Below are 18,963 nucleotides of genomic sequence, written 5' to 3'. Positions count from 1 at the left end.
CTAGTCTTACCACATTTCTAGTTTCTACAGGCTCAGTTGTAACCATAGCAACCAAATGACTTCTTCACATTAGAGATGGTCCCCTCTACAGTCCAGGAAGAGAAATCATGCCTTTTCCATAACAAACTAAGAGTGCCTTTTACTCCCTAATACGTTTACATCCCCATGATTATGTTTGTTTTTCTCCTGCTTTTAAAAATCAGCTCAGAAAAGTTGTATGGAGTATGGATGAAGAGGAAAAAAGATGAGGAGTAAGAAGAGAAGTACTTACGTAATTGTCTCTGGCAGACCAGGTCGGGTAGAGTTGCATGTGAAGTTGTCTCTCTTTCCTCGCCAACTCGTAGTACTTGGCCTGTTCCTCCCGGGTCAGTGCATGCCACTGGGCACACAAAACAGAGAGAAACTGTTAATATTTTTGATCTAATTATCACACATAAGGTACTTAACGATACTGTGTACATAAATTTATCCTCAATCTAAAGTTAAGAACACTACACTTTTTGGCCTTCTGATTGAAAGTTTTGATCACCATCATTACAATACTAATAATAATAATACTTATTTGTTTACTATGAAATAGTAAAAATAACATGATATATTTCATGAGATATAAAGGCAAAGCCAGTTTTAAAAGGTTTGTTTTAAGCTGACATTTCAAAGAAAATACTGAGGTAGGGGTGCGGATTGTGATTTGTTCCACAGTTCAGGTGCCATAACAGCAAGGTGCCGGTTGGAAATCTAGACTTCTGCTTGTGAAAAAAGCTCTTCTCACAGTTCTCACAGTTCCTAAGTGGAAGATACCGCATGATCTGCATCTGAACTGTACGAATGCTATAACATACTTCACTTTCTTATCACTCCTCAGGATCCCAGTACCACCAGTCAGTGTTGTTAGTCAGTAGCAGTATGTGAGGAGAACGGAGTTCACGTTACCAAAGTACACTCATGTTCCTCATGTGTGAAATTACAAACTGACCTGGAAACAGGATTAGTCTGTGTTTATTTAGTTTTGTGTGTGTGTGTGTGTGTGTGTGTGTGTGTGTGTGAATCCCTCACCCGTCTTCCCAGAATCTGGTTGATGGCGGCGCTCTCCTTTAATGTGCACTCTGCGATGACCTTTGCCCTCATCTCCTTCATGTAGAGCATGAAGGCGTTCAGGGGTTTCTTAATGACCGGCTTCTTGGGCTCCTTCTCCCGCTTGGCCTCCATATGCGGCTTCCTGAGGGGGGAGAGGAAGAGGAAGACAGTGGCAGGAAGAGGAGGAAGAGGAGGAGGAGGAGAAGGGGGTAAAGATGGATCAATGAATTTAAGTAAAGATAGAGAGAGAATCAGAGCCAGTTGTTTTCTCTGTAGGTTTGTCAATTTGTGTATACAAGGATTAGACTTGATGAGTTGCTTATACACAATATGTTACATGAAACACAACAGACATACTGTACACAATACAAATTTAAAGCAAAAGTTTGACATTCTAAGAAATACTGATATAAAGCATCTCCTGGCTGTAGCTTCATATCTAGTAAACAGAGTGATCTTGCATATTTCCCAAAATGTCAAACTATTTCTTTAGGGGGAAATGTATGTCCCCTACAACTGAACGGATCAGAATTCCAATTTTTTTGCACAATTTGAATTCCTATAAATGTCCTAATATAGCCAATAACTGAATTTTTTTCTTTCCACCTGTTCTAGTCAAGAATTAAAATCTCAGATAATACTTGAGGAAAAATGACCTGAAAAAAAAGCAAGCGTGGTATGAAGTTCAGTCAATACTTACACATACATGCCCCTGTCATACTGATCGTGCTCTTGTTTTCCTGTAGGGGGCACTATGGCTGGGTGGGGGATCCCTGTAGGATGCATGCCTGACGGGCCTAGCATCAGAGAGTGAGGGAACCTGGTGGAGGTGAAAGAGAAAAGTGGAGGAAGAGATAGAGTGAAATAAATAAGGTTTGGTTAGTTCAGAGAAATGCTGTGGGTCAGGGGCAGAGAGGACAATGAGCAACAAAGCAAGAGCGTCAGTTTTGATAAGCAGTGAGCTTGAAAGCGTGAAAAGGTTGATCATTTGGGTGCCACATTTCATTTCCTGAACTTAAGATTCCTGTTGTGTGAACAGATATGTTGATTGACATACAAATACTTGTGGATGGTGTTCATGTTGAACACAGCTGTGTGATTTGGTTCTTTAAATTTATTCAGCAAAGATGTAAGCATTTGTAACCACCAGAGGGCGGCCTAGCATTAAAGAGTGAGAGGTTGGGAGACAACGAACGTACTCTTTCATATCTCAAATGTCTTCTTGTTTGTAAGTACACTGACTAAATTCCGACCCCATACACATCTTATAATAGTCAACTCATAATTTCATCATTCAAATCATATTGTTTGTTTTAACCTGCATGCAGTAACTGCTCATAGGTGGGGTTGTTTACTGCACCTGACAAACTCAGTTCTAGCAGCAGAAATATATAAATAACAATCTAGTTACTGGTCACAAATAGTGAATTCAGAGACTACATTTCCTCCTGTGGTGCAATATTGATGACTAATGATCACAAGAAGAAAAGAAAAACGTTTTGATGTGATTGACCATTTTCAATTTTTTTTAAAATATATAAATGTATACTGGCTTTAAGTTTGTTGTAATGTCCTAACAATTAGACATCCACTGTGGAAATACCCACCTATTGTGTCAAGAATTCTAAAACAAACTATATGAAAGACCTTTTGTTGCTGTCCGGGGCCTTGTGTTCGAGACCCAGCAGACAACCTGACGACCTGGCAAAGCGCCGTAATAAGAAAGACTCAGTCTGCTGCAAGCAAGTCTTACAAGATTGTTCAGGATCAAATGTGTCACTTTAGAGTCACAGCTTAAGCAAATGCACAAAAAACAAAACATCTGGCTGAACAATATGAAGACATTGTAGCTCTGTCAAACTCACAGTGGGGACACAAGGCTTGCGGTCTTATTTATTTATTTTTTTTTCTGTGCGTGTCCTTGAAAAACAAAAATGCCTGCAGCATGGGATGGCATAGCAGGATCTAACACAGTTGTTTTAAAAAAAAATGCAACAGCAAGAAAAAGCAGTTCATGTTCTGATAGTACTTAATAGTGTGCGTGTGTGTGTGTGTGTGTGTGTGTGTGTGTGTGTGTGTCAGCCGTTTGTATTCTGCAGCAGCAACTAGCTTGGCTCAGCTCAGTTTGCCTTGACGGGACCAGTTAACAGCACACTGGCTCCAATAGGACTTTTACAGCAGTTGCCCAATGAAAGCTGACAGGAGACGAACAAGGCGAATGGAAAACTCCTGCTTAGGCATTCTGAATGTGCTGTAAACAGGAGTTTAGGATGCAGAGCAATGCTTGTTGTTTTTCCTATTACTTTCTTGGCTCGGTCTGGCTTGGTCCAACCAGCAGGCTACGATACCTGGAGTAGGAGGCGGCGCTGGAGAGGTTGGAGGAGTAGGGCTGCCTGAATCCACAGGGGGACAGGGCAGGATAGACTGGCTGGCTCTGCCTGCCACAGCACAGCAGAGGGGGAGAGACAGCAACAGTTGATGCCTTTTAGCTTTACAGGTAAAGCTTAACTGTGATACAGAGGCATTGTTTTGGGGAGTATTAAACGTGCATATTGTCATTCTATTCATCATCTTTGTTTGCATTTTTAAAAAAAGTTCTTCGTTTGAATGTGGATTCTTAGAAAGCTGGACTGGTTCAATTTCTCTACATTATTTTTATTTTATTTTTTATTTTTGTCCTGCAATTTATATTCTATTCCTTATAATTTATATAAATTGTTTGTGTTGCTGAGAGTTTTAGGAGAGTCCTTTGGACAGGCCTTCAGCTTCCGACCTCTTCCGTACAGTTCTTTTGATGTATATGGATATGAAACGTGTGTATATCTATAAGTGTGTTTGAATGAGTGTATTTATCTTTTAAAATGCTACATTTGTAATGTGCACACACAAAAAAAAAATATTTAGTAAAGAATCTATTATATGCACAACAATTACAAAGAAGTAGTTGTTGGCAATGACAATCTTAAGTCTCAGGCTCCCTCCAACAATACTAATTAAATATGTCTAAAAAAAAAGAAAATGAAGATCACGCGAGTCAGAAGTGATAAATAATAAACAATAAAGTCTTGTCGTTTAATGCTTTTTGCATCTATGGAAGTATCCATTGTAGAAGCTCTTGTGGTGCACAGTGATCCCCCCCCCGGAGAGTCTGGATCAGCACTGTTGTCTGCTGTGTGTCAATACTTGGCTTACCGGGAACACAAACACACACACTCACACACCACGGGAGGTCGAGGGTGGGGATTGGATGTAAGCAAGAGCCTTTGATATGTAGAAAACCACACTTATACCTCCTGAGAGCCAATACAACCCCCAACCCCCACACACACTCAACTGATTCATTCTTATGTTTCAACATATGCACACACACGCACTCCAATCCACATCTAGCATTTAAACCACCTTAACAATCATCATTATCGCCACCACACACACTTCCTCTCTCATCCTGACTGGTTACACACTACAACACAGGTCATGTGTTGCTCAGATAAAGACAGTTCAAACTAAGTGATCTGCTTTTGATTTCAACAGGCACACACCAGGCATACATCCATCAGTCCATCAACCAGTTGGCCCACCAGACCTCATATACACTATCAGACAGGTCACACACATCAAACAGCAGCTCCTGAGTGATGGTGACGCCACAGTCAAACAAAAAAATACCTCCCGAGTGACAGGCATGGCCGGACAGAGGTATGCTGGAAATGCAATGAAAAACTAGGCGACCTGCTCCCTTTTGCTGGCTGCTGCACCTTGTGTATTTTCTTCGCTACCCTTTGACTACAAGTGACCAAGTAATTACATCCCTACAAACTGATTGAGTCAAAGGTGATGAGTTTGAAAATTTCAGGGAATGACCGCAGAGGGGAATCGTTTTCATGCTCACTATAACTAAGGCCTCAAAAAGACCTCTGACTGCTCTCCTGATAGTATTTTGTGGGTACCAACTTTACGGCCTTGAAGTACAAAAATATCACAAAATGTGAAATAAAATAAAGCCATTCCAACATTCTGGAATTATTTCCTTACTTTCTCGCTGGTCCTTGCCATTTTAGGCACACCTGATCTTCAACTTCACATGCAGTTTGGGTTTGAACTTCTCTCTGTAGCTTTCTTTTTTAAGGTTTTACACAACTATTTCTGCCACTTTTATTGTGGAACAATAAAGTGCAACACTATGAATGTCTTCCGGGTGAGATTAACTGAAAATACATGCCAGTATCCCCACATTTAAACACTATTGCGTCCCCCCCTCTATGATGGCCAGCTGTTCACCCCTTTTGCCTTTTTACGAGATCGAACAACAAGTTGTACAAACTAGCTCTTTCCGAGCATAATCCGACCTTCACAAGCCACCATCGTTCCTTAAGGAAACATGCCGAGGCTTTGCTTCCCTCTCACTCTGCTTTGGTTGATAGAAGTTAAAGAGGCTTTATAGCATCCCCTTCAGCTCTTGATTCACACTGTATTTAATAATGCAACATGTTTGTGAAACTCTTGCTCCCACCACAGCGGACGCCGCTGCAACGCTGCATCTTTACAAACAACAAAACATCTCAAATAATTCCTGACCCCTTCATGGTCCAAGGCAACTAGACCTGCCAACAGGCCCGGGCAGGGGTATGTGGAGGTGGTCATGGAGGGACAAGAGGGGAGACCAGGCTAATAGTGAAAACAACAGTTTGACATTTAACCACTCATTCTCTGTGTTCTCCCCTCCTCCTCCTCCAACAAAGAAGCACACTACAGGGGGCCAAAACAAGCAGATAATCTGGGTTAAAGGAGATTAGCTGTTAATATTTGTGAAAATCCATAGTGAAGTGTCTGAAAAAGATAAAACGACTGTAAATCACGGACTTGAGAAATGTCTGGAGACAGAGATCTCGTCCTACAGAAACACGAAAAACACACATAAACACAAATGTATGTGTACAACTGCACAAACAAAGTTTTAAGCCTCTGTTCCAAATCTCCATGACATTTGATGTAAGCCTGTAACTGCTCCCGCAGGGGATTTTGTCCAGGCACAGATATTGTAGGTTGCAATAAATGGATTTGTGTTGATCCATAAATCAATGGAAGACTGACATTATAAGTTCACAATCAACCAGCATGACACCGCAAGCTCACAATCGACTCAGAATTGATGGAAACTTTAAATGAAATGACTAAATATGTAGCACATGTGGCCATTGCAGACGTCCCACACAATATAACTTTCTATAATGCTACTGCTTTGTCCCCATAGGGAACTATCAGGGAAATCAAGACACAGGCTGAGAAATTGATATATTATTTTTGTTGTCTTTGCGAATTTATTTACGGCCAGAATCTACCTTAACCTGCAAACCTTTTCCTGAATCCACCATATTTTAAGGAAGACTGCAAGTTCCATAAATGTGAAGGGACTGTATTTAACATGACTGCAGCTCACTGCTGTTGTTATTTTCTCTTTGTAATGTCTTGGCCACAAAAATCCATTTTTAAACCACATTAATAGTCGCTTCAATGATAATTTAATTTTAGTCAGTACAAACATGCATTTGGAGCACATGCATGTGACTACACTGACATATACTTTTAGTGTATGTAACACTGTTAGCAATAGCGTTTGTTACTCAGCATATTTTGGTTGACATTTCTTTTAAATGTTGCTGTTATACACATTCCTTTTGTCTTGACAAGCGGACACAAGTGTAAGTCGAGTCCTTAACACGGAGGATCAAAAGGTGGTTTCTATGCCAACAGGGCCTTGGGTTAGCTACTCTGACACCAGGTGAGACAGTGATGTATGTGACCTGGGTCAGAGTGTGTATGTGAGTGTGTGGTATATGTAATGCAGGGATGATTATGATGATGATGATGATGATAATGATGATGATGATGATGATGACAATAATAATAATAATGGTGGTGGTGTTTGGGGAAATTAGAGGTGAGTTTTGAAGATTAGCAAAAGACGTTTTATGATAAAATGAATGTTGGAGGATTAGGAGTTTGGACTAAACAGCAGAAACATGTTGGTAGGGCTGGGACAAATTATTATTTTAATGACTATTTATTAAACTGCAGATTATTTTCTAAACTATTCGATTAAATCCTTGGTCACAAAAATATCGGAAAATAGTAAAATACTGTATATCCGTCATATTTATAAAGTACAACTTGACATATTTGATATTTCCTTGTTTTGTCTGACCAACAGTTAAAAATGCAGAGATATTTAGTTTATTGTCACAGAAGGATAAAAAAAAGTATGATAATCAGGAACATCTTTATATTTAAAGCCTGGAGTTGCCAATTTATTTTCTCACCAAATCAGCTAAAAGAATCAATTATCAGTTAAAAGATTATCATGTAAAAGACAGACCTGGTGTATTCCTTTAATGTTGGGGAAAGATTAAAGATTAAACACTAACAAGGTCATCACAAGTAAACACTGACTGACGGACTGAGTGAGTCACAGTATGTACAAATGTGTGTGTGAGACTCACCAGCCCATGGAGGGAGTGATCTGTCCAACGCCGCCTGGAGGGAGGGAGTAATACCCCGAGAGGTCCTGGGACTGGTGCCTGTGAACTCCTGGAGGACACACACAGCAGGTGCAGACACACACACACACACACGCACACGCACACGCACACACACACACACAAATTAACATTTTTGTATCATTCTTTTCTCGCTTGCATTTTGTCACTAAAGACCTCATAAGTACAGACACACTAAATAAATGTTGCCATTTCCCTGTCTTTTTGCCTTTTAAACACACACACACACACTAATTAGGTCAGGTCAGCCCTGGCCCCAGGTCTGATGGGCTATTAGCGCTATTAGTAGTCTGGGAACCTGGTATTAAAACACAAAAATACCCCTACACACAGGTCTGTCACACAGTGTGTCTCTGAGGGTGTGCATGTGTTAGTGTGACATAATACTGTGTGTTGAATGTGTGTCGGACCCTCCGCTGGGAGCTGATGTCGCCAGTTGGTTTTACTGGCTTATTCTACACTAGTTAAGTTCCCACATTTTAAAAACCCACACAGATAAGGACACACACCCAAACAAACCCTCTTGCATTCTTCAGTTTCTACTTTTAGCAGAAATGTTTTCCAACAAAAGAAAGACTGCTTGACTCTGCCCTCACACAGTAAATACCCAGTCTCTCTCTGTCTCTCTCTTTGTGCCCTTCAAAGGAAGTCATTTGTCAACAGGCAGCACCTAGCACTTAGCGCAGCCTGACTGCTAACCTGTGTTTGCAGCAAAGGAATGCTCTAGATGACTGTAATTTGGCCGCGGCTCCGGGCCTGTTTCAGGACCCCGAGCCACTATAAATCTGGACGACAGGAATGTGACTGAGTCAGTCGACCTGTCTCACCACTCCGATCCTTCCTGCCCTATCACCACACCCTTCCTCCCTTCTCTTCTCCTCCATCATCCTTTCTTACTGCCCCTAGCCCCTCCACTGCCCGGACTCTTTTCCTCCACATTTTTTCACCTCTTTCACCTTTACCTTACTTCTCATTCCTTCATTACAGAATTCAACTCTTTTCCTTCCCTCTCTCATCCTTCCCTTGCTCCATTCCCAGATTAATCCATGCCCCTATATTACTTTTATGGTCACACACGCATTAATTCTTGCTATCATATCTGTCCTCACCTGGTTTACTTCTCTACCATAACAAGATTAGAAACAATCCTATGCTGTCCTGTAGACAAGACATCTCATTAGTCGCACATATCTATCTACATCTTTCCTGTAACAATGGCAATTTGGGCTGGATATTTTTACACCAGTACCGATACGGTAACTTTGAACCGGTTCCTTAACGATACTTTTTTGGTACCAATTTTATAAAATAAAAATGAATTACTTTGCAAATCTTTTTTTTTTTGGGGGGGGGGCATTTTCGGCCTTTTTTTTTTACAGGACATGAAAAGGGGAGAGAGATGGTGGATTGACAAGCAGCAAAGGGGCGCAGGTCGAAATCAAACCCAGGCCCGCTACGTTGAGCAGTAAACCTCTATATATAGATGCCCACTCAACCAACTGAGCTATCTGGGCGCCCATGGTACAAATCTTTTGATTTATTTTTCAGCTCCTACTATGTGAGCCCAGTCTCTGTGCATAACGTAGGGGGTTTCCTGTGAATCTCTGCGACGTGCAACGTTGGACAGACAATCAAAAACATAGTTAGATCTTGCAAGAAGCATGCTGAATGCTTATTGGCTCAATGACGCTGATGGGATTTACTTTAGAGGCAATTTGGTCGGTGACGAAAAAGCACTGACTTCGGTATCCGGCCTTAATAGCAATGTAATGAATGTTTTTATAAGGAGATAACAGTACTAAAAGAGGGAGAAGGGACTTTTTACTGATCCCTGCTGCAACATCTTCCCAGAACAGATCTGCATGTGTCATAGTTACATCATGGAGGAGTTTTCTCAACAACATGTATATCAAACTCAGACACATAAACAAGGTTCAACACATAGAGGTCTTTATCACTGTATGTTCCGCCACTGAGAACACAGGGTTTACCCTCAGGCTGTGTTTAGATGTGACATAACATGGACTCCTCATTTATTCCCATAAGAGCACTGCGTTGTTGATGCTGCAGCACTTCAACAATGAAGAGTTTTGAATGCTCTACCATTTTGATTCACTCCACTGACTGGCTTCTTTTCAATAGAAACAGTGACTGAGGCTTATGGGTTATTGTAGTAGCTTTGAGCCATGCCAAACTGACAGACAAAACATGATTTCTAAGAATCAAAGTGAAAGCAAGTAACACTGCAATGCTCTACTTTCTCTTCACTGAAGAGGCGCAAAAGAGATCTATGTTTGGTACTGCCAATTTGTTTTGTTTTGTCATGGTTCATTTGTGTAATAAACATCACACAACATGAGAAAAAAAATCTTGGCAGAGAATCGTGATATCTATTCTAAGCAAAAATAAATAAATCGTGATTCATATTTTTCCTTGAATCGTGCAGGCCTCTTGGTGGCCATGAAACACCCATTTGACTGTTACATTTTGCGAGGAAGTGTAAAAACAGCAGTGCTGTATGGTTGCCTCAGCATTCAAACTGGACTTTAACACACATACAAACACACTGTACGCCATTTTGTTGTTTTGCCAGAGGGCTATCGTTAGGCTGAATATGCCCTTAGGCTAGTATGGATGTTTCTGTCTGTTAATATTGTAGAGGATTAAAGTCAAAATAAATGTCTCTTGATTAAATCTCAGATGTACGCAACAGATTGCCCCGTTTAACCATTTATAATAAATATCAACTATTAGGAATACAGATGAAAAAGAAGCATTAATATCAATGAATGATAATCTTCTACTGATACTGAGATGGTTAACTTCACATCCTTTTTCCAAAATCACCCATATGAAATGACTGTATCCCTAACATCTACACAGAAATCCCAAGCAGAGTTTTTTTCTGACTGTTAATCTGTCGAACTTGGATGTGATGGAAACATGACGCTGGTTTCTGTAAGTCACCTTTTTGCAGCCCTGTTTGTTGTTGGGAAACCTGAAGGGGAAAATTAGCAGCAGTAATGGGGCAGTTTTCTTTGGAATGCCCCTTATAAAGCAGCCATCTAATCACAACTAAAGCAACTATCTCACGGTCTCCATGTCAGCGTCTCGGGAAACATCTGAAAAAGGAAACCATTTGAGTCAAATCTGACTCTGCGTGAGCTCGGTATCAGAACGTGTGCATTTTGAACCAAGCTGAAAATAGTATTCATGCACTGATAATGTGCTGTGGTGGTTATAACCACTGAGAGTGAAAGTGCTGCAGCATCTGAGCCTTTAAATGACTTGACAAGCAGCCTGTGTGGTGTACATAAAAGAGCCCAAGACCAGAAGAAACTTTGTAGTGTTTTGTTACAGTAAGGGCGGTATAAGAGCTGACAAATTTTACTGAAAGTACATGAACAGTTACTTTTGTTTAGAGCAAAAATCAAAAGTAAGAGTAATAGCAGAAGTCAGTTTTTACAGTGTAAAACTACAGATTTTAAAACACGATGTCTAATATGACTCCTTTAATATTTGCCCTTATTATTCTGCAAATTTAATTTCCAATACAGTTTTCTTTTTCATTGTGCAGATTATAAGCAGAGAGTCTCACTCTCTTGCCACCAGTCACCTGAAAGTAAACATAGGGTTCTTTTTGGTTTTCTCTAATAAGTAAAGGTAACAGATTACTTCAGACGGTATAGTTACTTTTATGCAATGGTAATCGGAAGAGCTACGGTTAAAAGCAACGTTAAGCTTAGAAATCAAACTCAATTAAAAACGTCAACATTATATTTTTAAACTAAACTTTAAAACATAAATAAAAGAAAAGAGAACTGCCTCAAAGGATGAGGCTGCCATTGCTTTAGAACAAACCACGAAAATGAAGAAGAAAAAAAAACAATGAATAAATTTCAAAAATGGGTCATGAATATATTGGTAAATATAAAGTCAAACATTTGAGCAAACATCTACTAAAACTGTAATAAGGTGTGCATTTGTTACAGACTATTTGTTAGCTGCGGATTAATAAACATTTGGTGCTCTTGTGAATGTTCACAGGAGCAGGATGGTGTGTGTGGATTGGACCAAAATTTAACTTCAGTAACTCTGTTCATGGTAATTAAGGAATATGGGCTATTAAGGCCCACTGATGTGTTTTTTAGTAGTTTTTGGACAACAAAATGGACAATGGAGCCATTACATAACACGGGTAATAAGCTATATCAGGTTTTACAAATACAATACATATATGTAAAAGGTTTTGGTCATTTCCAGAAAAATATAGAACATTGCCAGCCTTATTCTTTAAATAATACTTTTTTTAAAACTCAGAAATGCAGTGACAATCCAAAGTTCTGCTCAGGTAACTGATGTATGTTGTTTGCAACTCCAGTAGTTACTTCACACTACTGCACACACTTACAGTAATATGTTAAACCCATACGACACTCTACAATAAGTGTTAATAATCTGTGTGACAGCGAGCAGACATGTATCATTTCTGCTTTTTCTTTTTACACACTATTGTCCGAGCCAACAGTCATATCTGAGAAGCAGTCAAAGCAATGTGAAGGTGCTGATCTACTGGGAACGGCTACTTTTAAATCACATGCTAAATGTGGTGTTATGGTTGACTGGACTGAACGGCTGGGTCGCACAATGTTGGCAGGAGTAGTCTCAGATTAAATTAAATGTAACTAAATTGCAAACCTAGTTTGGTAAATCTAAGATATAAGGTACGTTTTAAACAATAAAAAAAAAAAAAACTACAGTGCTTGATTAACAAATGTTCTGAGAGGAAAAAAAGCAAAACCAAACATTTTAAAATTAAATCTAAAATATATTCATTTATAAAGTTCTAGCACAGTTTAATCCTCTTGACCATTTCAAAATGTTTGCTGTTCTATAAAAACGTAATTCTCCATTCCACTTTTTCCACGCTGCTGTCAGAAATAACAGTCATATCAGAGTAAGATTTTAATTTGCTGTGATCTAACAAGTGAACTTACATGAGAACACATAAACAGACAGATTGTCGACAAGCTCTCTGGTTACCATGGAAACTGGCATCCTTGCATTTGTGTCATTGTCAGTCTCTTGCCATATCGATGTGAGGTGATGAGTTAAAACAGTGGGGCTCAGGCGTGACAGTTCGTACCTTCACTGTCATGTTTTGAAACTGAAATGCTGCTAAATTTATGAAATTGGATAATGAAAATATTTATTTTTACCAAACTTTCTGCAACAATGTTTTGGCTCATTATGTTGCTTCTGCTGCCTAAATAGATGAAACTGATCTGCCATAGATCACTCTGTACCTTTAGGTGAAATATGATATTTTATAACATAAGTAAAGGGGGATATTGCAATTTATAGATATAGTAGTGCACTGGCATTAGACAATGGGGGTGTGTATTGTTTGAAAAATTATACCAGTACCTCTAAAGTGATACCGATACCAATAGAGTACTTTATTTGAATAAATCCTTTCCCATTTTATGCATTTATTTTTAATCAGACCCCATAGGCGTGTTATATAGCCCTACTTTCCCTGTTCTATTTTGTATAGGCTTAGCCCTCTTAGCTCCTTAGAGGGCTACGCCTTTACTCATAGAATCTGGAGTTACAATACATAACTATCGTTATGGTGGCATCTTGGCACACTGAACTGCCCACTCCATTAAATACACCCTGCTCGACTTCACCAGACCACAGACTGTTTATAGCTGCTGCAGTAGTGGGCCAATTACATGTCGCATTAAATCAAAGAACATTTACAGTGATTGGCTGCCGGCAAAACCAAACAAATAGTTAGTTTTTCCTAGATCTGGGTACAAAAAGGATCCAATACAGGTATCACTTGACTGGAGAAGTTTGGATAATACTTGGCACTGGGTTTTTTTGGTTCATAGCTTAAAAAAGAATCAAGTACTGATACCCAGCCCTATTAGAAAGAAAGTTTTTTTTTTAACTTTTACTAGTAAGGGAAAGTTTAGGTGTTCATAAAGTTAAATTCTACTAAAGGTCCTTCAGTAACTTTTTTTAAGCACCAGTGAAGACAGACAGTGGGCGCTGATGGAAACAACACAGGAAGTAAACCGTTCAGTGAGAATAAAGTCAGAGCTGTGAGCTCAACGCAACAAAGGAGGTTAAATAAAGAGAGGTGTCAACTTTGGGCTGAAATATAGCAAAAGACTTTCCTTGTTCACAAACAATGCATGATTATTATAGTAAGTGGCTGTCATCTACAATGAGCTGAGTTCACAGGAACACCCTACTGGCTGCCAACATGACAACATGATGCTTCTGAAGAGTAACAGGAGTTAAAAGATGAATTTTTATACTGCACAACCCTTGTATTTTATCATCTGTGTGGCGATGTAGAAAGAGGGACACAAAAAGCCACAAAAAAAGATTAAAGAAAATAAAGAAGGAAACTGGTGATCACATCTCAGATTTTCCTTCAACCTTTACATGCATGTCATGCATGAGAGGTATAATTATAGGCGAGAATTACTGGAGAGTGGAGTGCGAGAAAGAAACTGGCAGAGCACAGAAATTACAAGAGCTCAAATGATTACAGGAGATATATAAAGGTGAACCCTGAGGAAATGTAGATCTATAATTTAACAATTGCTCACAGACAATAAACAATCAAAACAGTTTCAGATCAAACTATTTCTATATATTAAAAAATCATTACTTTCATTGTTATAGCAGTGGAAGACAAAGAAACAGAGACGTTTATGAGCAGAAATCACCACAGCAGTTACCTCTATCATATCATATCACACCACAACTATGAGTGTGAAGATAGAGGGATTAGATGGTGACAGCACTGAGAGAGGCATTGGGATGCTATTTTCAATGGGCAAGAGCCTTAACATGATGCAAGTATGCACAGATGCTTCTTGTACAAACATATATGGTGGAGTATTCAAATTACATAGAAAACAAGACAGTTTGGCAGGAAAGCACTGAAATTACAATTTTACATGTGGTTATCTAAAGAAATTCAGATTTTATACTGGGTGGCGTAAAGCTGCACTGATTTACAATGTGCCCATACTCTTCTTCAATTTTGGTAGCCAAGGCATATTGCAGCCAAACAGACTGAACACAGGCTGCTTTTTGAAAGACCAAGACCAAAAAGAAAGGTGTTTGCAGAGGTTCTTTAATGTCACACCTGCATTCATATTACCATTGGACAGTCTCACAGAAATCTTTATTCAGGCTTTTGAATGCCTCAGCTTGGTATTTGGCCTTTGCTTATTCTCAGACTTTGCATAATGTACGCAGATGTAATGTACTGTACAGTACACAGTACATTAAATCTCTAAAACATCTTGAAAATCACATAACACAGCTTGTTTTTTTCATGATGATTTCAGTGCTTATAAACCTCATCACACTTCTCATTATCATCATGCTTTAGCGTTAATCTTCTGACATTCTGCCAACAGATATAAAACTATATTGATTCATGTTGAGCTCAGTGATGAAGTAGAACAGTTTGAGGACAGCAGAGTGAATAGTTTTGTATTGTAATGACATCACTGATGAGGTAACCCCTACCTGTGATAAACTGATGAATGATATGAGGAGTGAGGTAAGGTGGTATGTATGAATGTATGTTTGTGTGTATGTATGTGTGTGCGTGAGTGTGTGTGTGTGTGTGTGTGTGTGTGTGTACACACTGTAGTGAACAACACAGTCAGAATTCAGGTGAGATGGTGTGAGGGAGGTTTTGTTCAGCAGTGTGTGCGTGTTTGTGTGTTTGTGTGTGTGTGTGTGTGTGTGCGTGTGTGTGTTTGTTAAAAGCAGGTGGCTGAGTCTGTCATTAAGCGCTGAGTCACTATGCTAGCGTCAGTCAAGGACACACACATACAAAGAGTCTAGACCAGACAAGGGGAGTGTTTTTGTAGGATAAAGGGGGTTTCCAGACAGAACAGGCAGAAGATTGCCTTAGGTCACACTCCAAAATCTTATCAGAGCCAAGAAAAGACTTGTTCAATTGACGTTTCTTCTCTTTCTATTCTCTTTCTCTCCTTCTGTTTTCTCACTTTTCTCTACTCGCTTTCCTCGTCATCCACTGTCAGAATTCTTAAGTTATTATTCAGAAACTGAAGTGTCTGAGGAAACCCCAGGCAGTGTTAGAGGACCAATGAATTGAACCATGCCAAGGAGTAATTTCATGGTTATCAGCTGTTTTAAATAGTGAGTAAGGTTGCTGACCCCTGCCAAATGACTAAGACAGTTTCACTGTTAGCAATGACTCCAATCTGCAATGTAGTTCATGAACTACACTGATAACCTAGGCAATTACACTGGATTACATCCAAAAATTACCAATAAATGTGTATTAAATCTCATGGCCCCCGGTCCAAAATAAAAGTGTTAAGTCTCATCAATGTATAAACTAATTTACTCCAATGCAATGAAAGTTGCTCATCCAGCCCCTCTGGTGGCAATTTGTTTTTAGCACAACATTTTTCTTAATACACTTCAACTTGTGAAAAGGAGAAACCCGGGATTTAATCGCCAACCTCCAGATCAATAGACAACCAGCAAGGCTGAATCTGCTATCTTTAAATAGTGCGCCACCAATTGCATTGCACTTCTAAATCACTGCAGACTCACAATATACAGTTTAAAATTCATTCCACACATTCTTCTGCTTTGTCAAAACCTGGCGCGTACATTACCCACAACGCAGCTCGACTGCAAACGGAGATTTGTGTGTGTTCTGCTATTAGCAGGTATTAGCTGCTAATTTAGCCTCAGGCAGAGATGAGGAGTGGGCTACAGGTCTGGTAAATTCACTACTTTGAACTCCACACCTTCAGCTTTTTAAAATTATTTATTTGATTTTGATTTTTTACTTGTAACTTGTATTCTTCAGCTGCAACCAACCAATTAATCAGATTTTGCGCAGCTCCCTATGGAGCAAAAAATAACTTTTTACAACTTTTTTCACACCTGCACTAATACTCCCCAAGCTCTAAAAACAATGTGTAGAATCAGTGGAGCTCACCTTTAATACATCTATGATTAGTCCTCTGGGGACCGTGAATGTGCTAAATGATTTTGGCTAGTGATGCAAGATGAAAGAGGATGCGGTTGCCAAAATCCCCTGGGGATCAGGAATATGTTAAGCAAATTCAAAAGTAATGTGGTCAGCAGTTTAGATATCTTGATCTGTACTGCAAAGTGTGAGACGTACAGCGAGACAGATGGATCAACCAATGCTGCCGCCCTTTCAACTCCGCCTCTTGAAAGGCAAAAATCCTACAGTGTTTAAATGTCAGGGTGTGTTTGTTTGTGACTTTCAAATAGAGTAGTGTGTGTTTGTATGCACAGTGCTTGCTAAGCAGAACGTTATGTGTGCTGCAGCGATAGCTTTTGCGATTGTCACTCTAATTGTTTCCATCTTTCTGTGTGTGTGTGTGTGTGTGTGTGTGTGTGTGGTGGTCCCTTCAGAGGAGCAGGCCACTTCAGAGCAGCCATGGAACCGCCACAGGCTGACGGAGCCGGTACTGCCACTTCACACACTGGGTGCGTGCCTGAGTATGTGTGTGTGTGTGTGTGTGTGTGTGTGTGTGTGTGTGTGTGTGAGTGAGAGAGAGGTATAGAAATAGAAAGAAAACAGGAATATGTGTATTCCATTTGTTATACCGAATGTGCCTATGTTAAAAACGATTATGTTTTTGCTGCATTTGTGTTGATGCGATGAATGAAACAGACTGCAGTGTGTATGTGGAGGAGGATTTCCGCAACATTTCAGCAAGTGTTTGGAGTATACCTGTGTTTACTGTCTAAGAGTGTGTGTGTTCGTGTGTGTGTGTGTCCTCTTAATTGTGTGTAGTTCTGTATTTTCAACAAGAATCCAAGATCAGTAATGATGGCTGTGTGTGTGTTGTGTGACTGTATACATGTCTACAATATGTGTGTTTACATAAACATCTATCTATCTATCTATCTATATATCTATATATCTATATATCTATATATATATATATATATATATATATATATATAAAATGTGTGGTTTCTCATACCTGTCTTCTGGCTCATGTCTGTGGGCAGGTGTGGAGGACTAGGGCTGAAGTGCTCGTTGCTGTAGGGCAGGAGGGACGTCAGCGGATGCATCCCATGAGACTGCTGCACCACAGACACTTTGTTGGACTGTTGATGAGACACAATGATAAAAAATTAATTTAGATTATAATGAATGTATACAATCTATCTTTTTGTGCATTGACTGAATTGTTGAGAACACATTTTCCATATCTTAGCAATTAAAGTGTTGAGTGAAATGTTATGAATAGAAATAATGGGTAAAATGATTAAATGAAGACATGGGTTGAAACAATCCAGGATGTATGTATGATTTAAATACCTCAATCAAATATGCTTTAATTATATATGTTACGATATTTTAAGCTAATGAAGTTGTAAATACTATTTCAGGATGCAAGACTTATCATCATTTGAACTTTTTTTTTGTCCACCACAAGAGAGATCACAAATTCAACAAAGGAAAACTTATATAAACTTATAAAAATAATAATAATAATATAAAAAATCATCTTTATTATTGTAATCACGAGGATGTTTGGCAATTGTATTTCAAGTTTTACGATAAGTCTTTTTGCCAAAAGACTACAGGACATGATCAAAGAACATCACAATGACGCATTTTTTTCCCTCTTCTTCATTTGCTTGAAGACAAATTCAACCAGAAACCAACGTTAAATAAATTAGACAAATCTCCCATCTCTTCTTCTCTTAATTGAAACACTGGTGTTTAAAGATGAAAGATAACACAGATACACAATGATGCCAATTGAACACATACACTTGCATGTACAAGAATGAAATCTAGAAAGAAAGAAAGCTGGACATCTTAAATTAGGTGTGGAACATACAAGATGCGCAGTTCTTTGCTGGCATAGGTTTTTAGTGCAGCAGGGAGGAGCAGGAGGCGGAGGTCCATTTGATCGATAAGCCTTTGATGATCAAGTGAGGCTGCGTGCGAGCTTGTTTGCTTTCATGTTTCTGTTTACAAATGGCTTTCAATAACTTACGTGAAATCCAGTTATTGCTAATGCTCACAGCATGCTGGCTGACATATGATCTGTCACAGTGGTTTGCAATGTTGCAGGCAGCTAAACAGGCAGCCTTGAACAGAGTTACACTGCGTATGTTTGAACCATGCCATGTGTTTTCGTTAGCGCAGACTGGACACTGTAACTATTTCTGTGGGAGGCGAGTAGAAATGCATGTTTTTCTGTGCGAGTGTGAGTGTGAGTTTGTAAGTGGGTGGATGTGTAAGGATAGC

The 18,963-nt window shown here is 39.3% G+C and overlaps 1 protein-coding gene across 18 annotated transcripts in view; it reads right to left on the bottom strand.

The window, feature by feature from the left end:
* Positions 1–18,963, bottom strand: part of tcf7 (transcription factor 7) — a 76,093-nt gene that overhangs the window by 19,303 nt on the left and 37,827 nt on the right. For 13 of the 18 annotated variants that reach the window (XR_004658956.1, XM_034889245.1, XM_034889246.1 and 10 more), the window contains exons 4-9: positions 17,681–17,807; positions 7,578–7,665; positions 3,381–3,515; positions 1,778–1,897; positions 1,057–1,219; positions 272–379 (exon numbers count right to left, since the gene is read on the bottom strand). Coding sequence is in view for 17 of the 18 variants with exons in the window: in XM_034889245.1 (XP_034745136.1) it covers positions 272–379; positions 1,057–1,219; positions 1,778–1,897; positions 3,381–3,515; positions 7,578–7,665; positions 17,681–17,807 (741 nt within the window). In the remaining variant the exon portion in view is untranslated. The remainder of the gene's footprint in view (positions 1–271; positions 380–1,056; positions 1,220–1,777; positions 1,898–3,380; positions 3,516–7,577; positions 7,666–17,680; positions 17,808–18,963) is intronic. The other 5 variants (XM_034889251.1, XM_034889252.1, XM_034889262.1 and 2 more) reach the window with 2 other exon arrangements.

Source organism: Etheostoma cragini, chromosome 13 (assembly GCF_013103735.1).
Source record: "Etheostoma cragini isolate CJK2018 chromosome 13, CSU_Ecrag_1.0, whole genome shotgun sequence".
In the NCBI taxonomy this organism is placed as follows: Eukaryota; Metazoa; Chordata; class Actinopteri; order Perciformes; family Percidae; genus Etheostoma; species Etheostoma cragini.
This window is presented reverse-complemented; position numbering and strand designations above follow the sequence as displayed.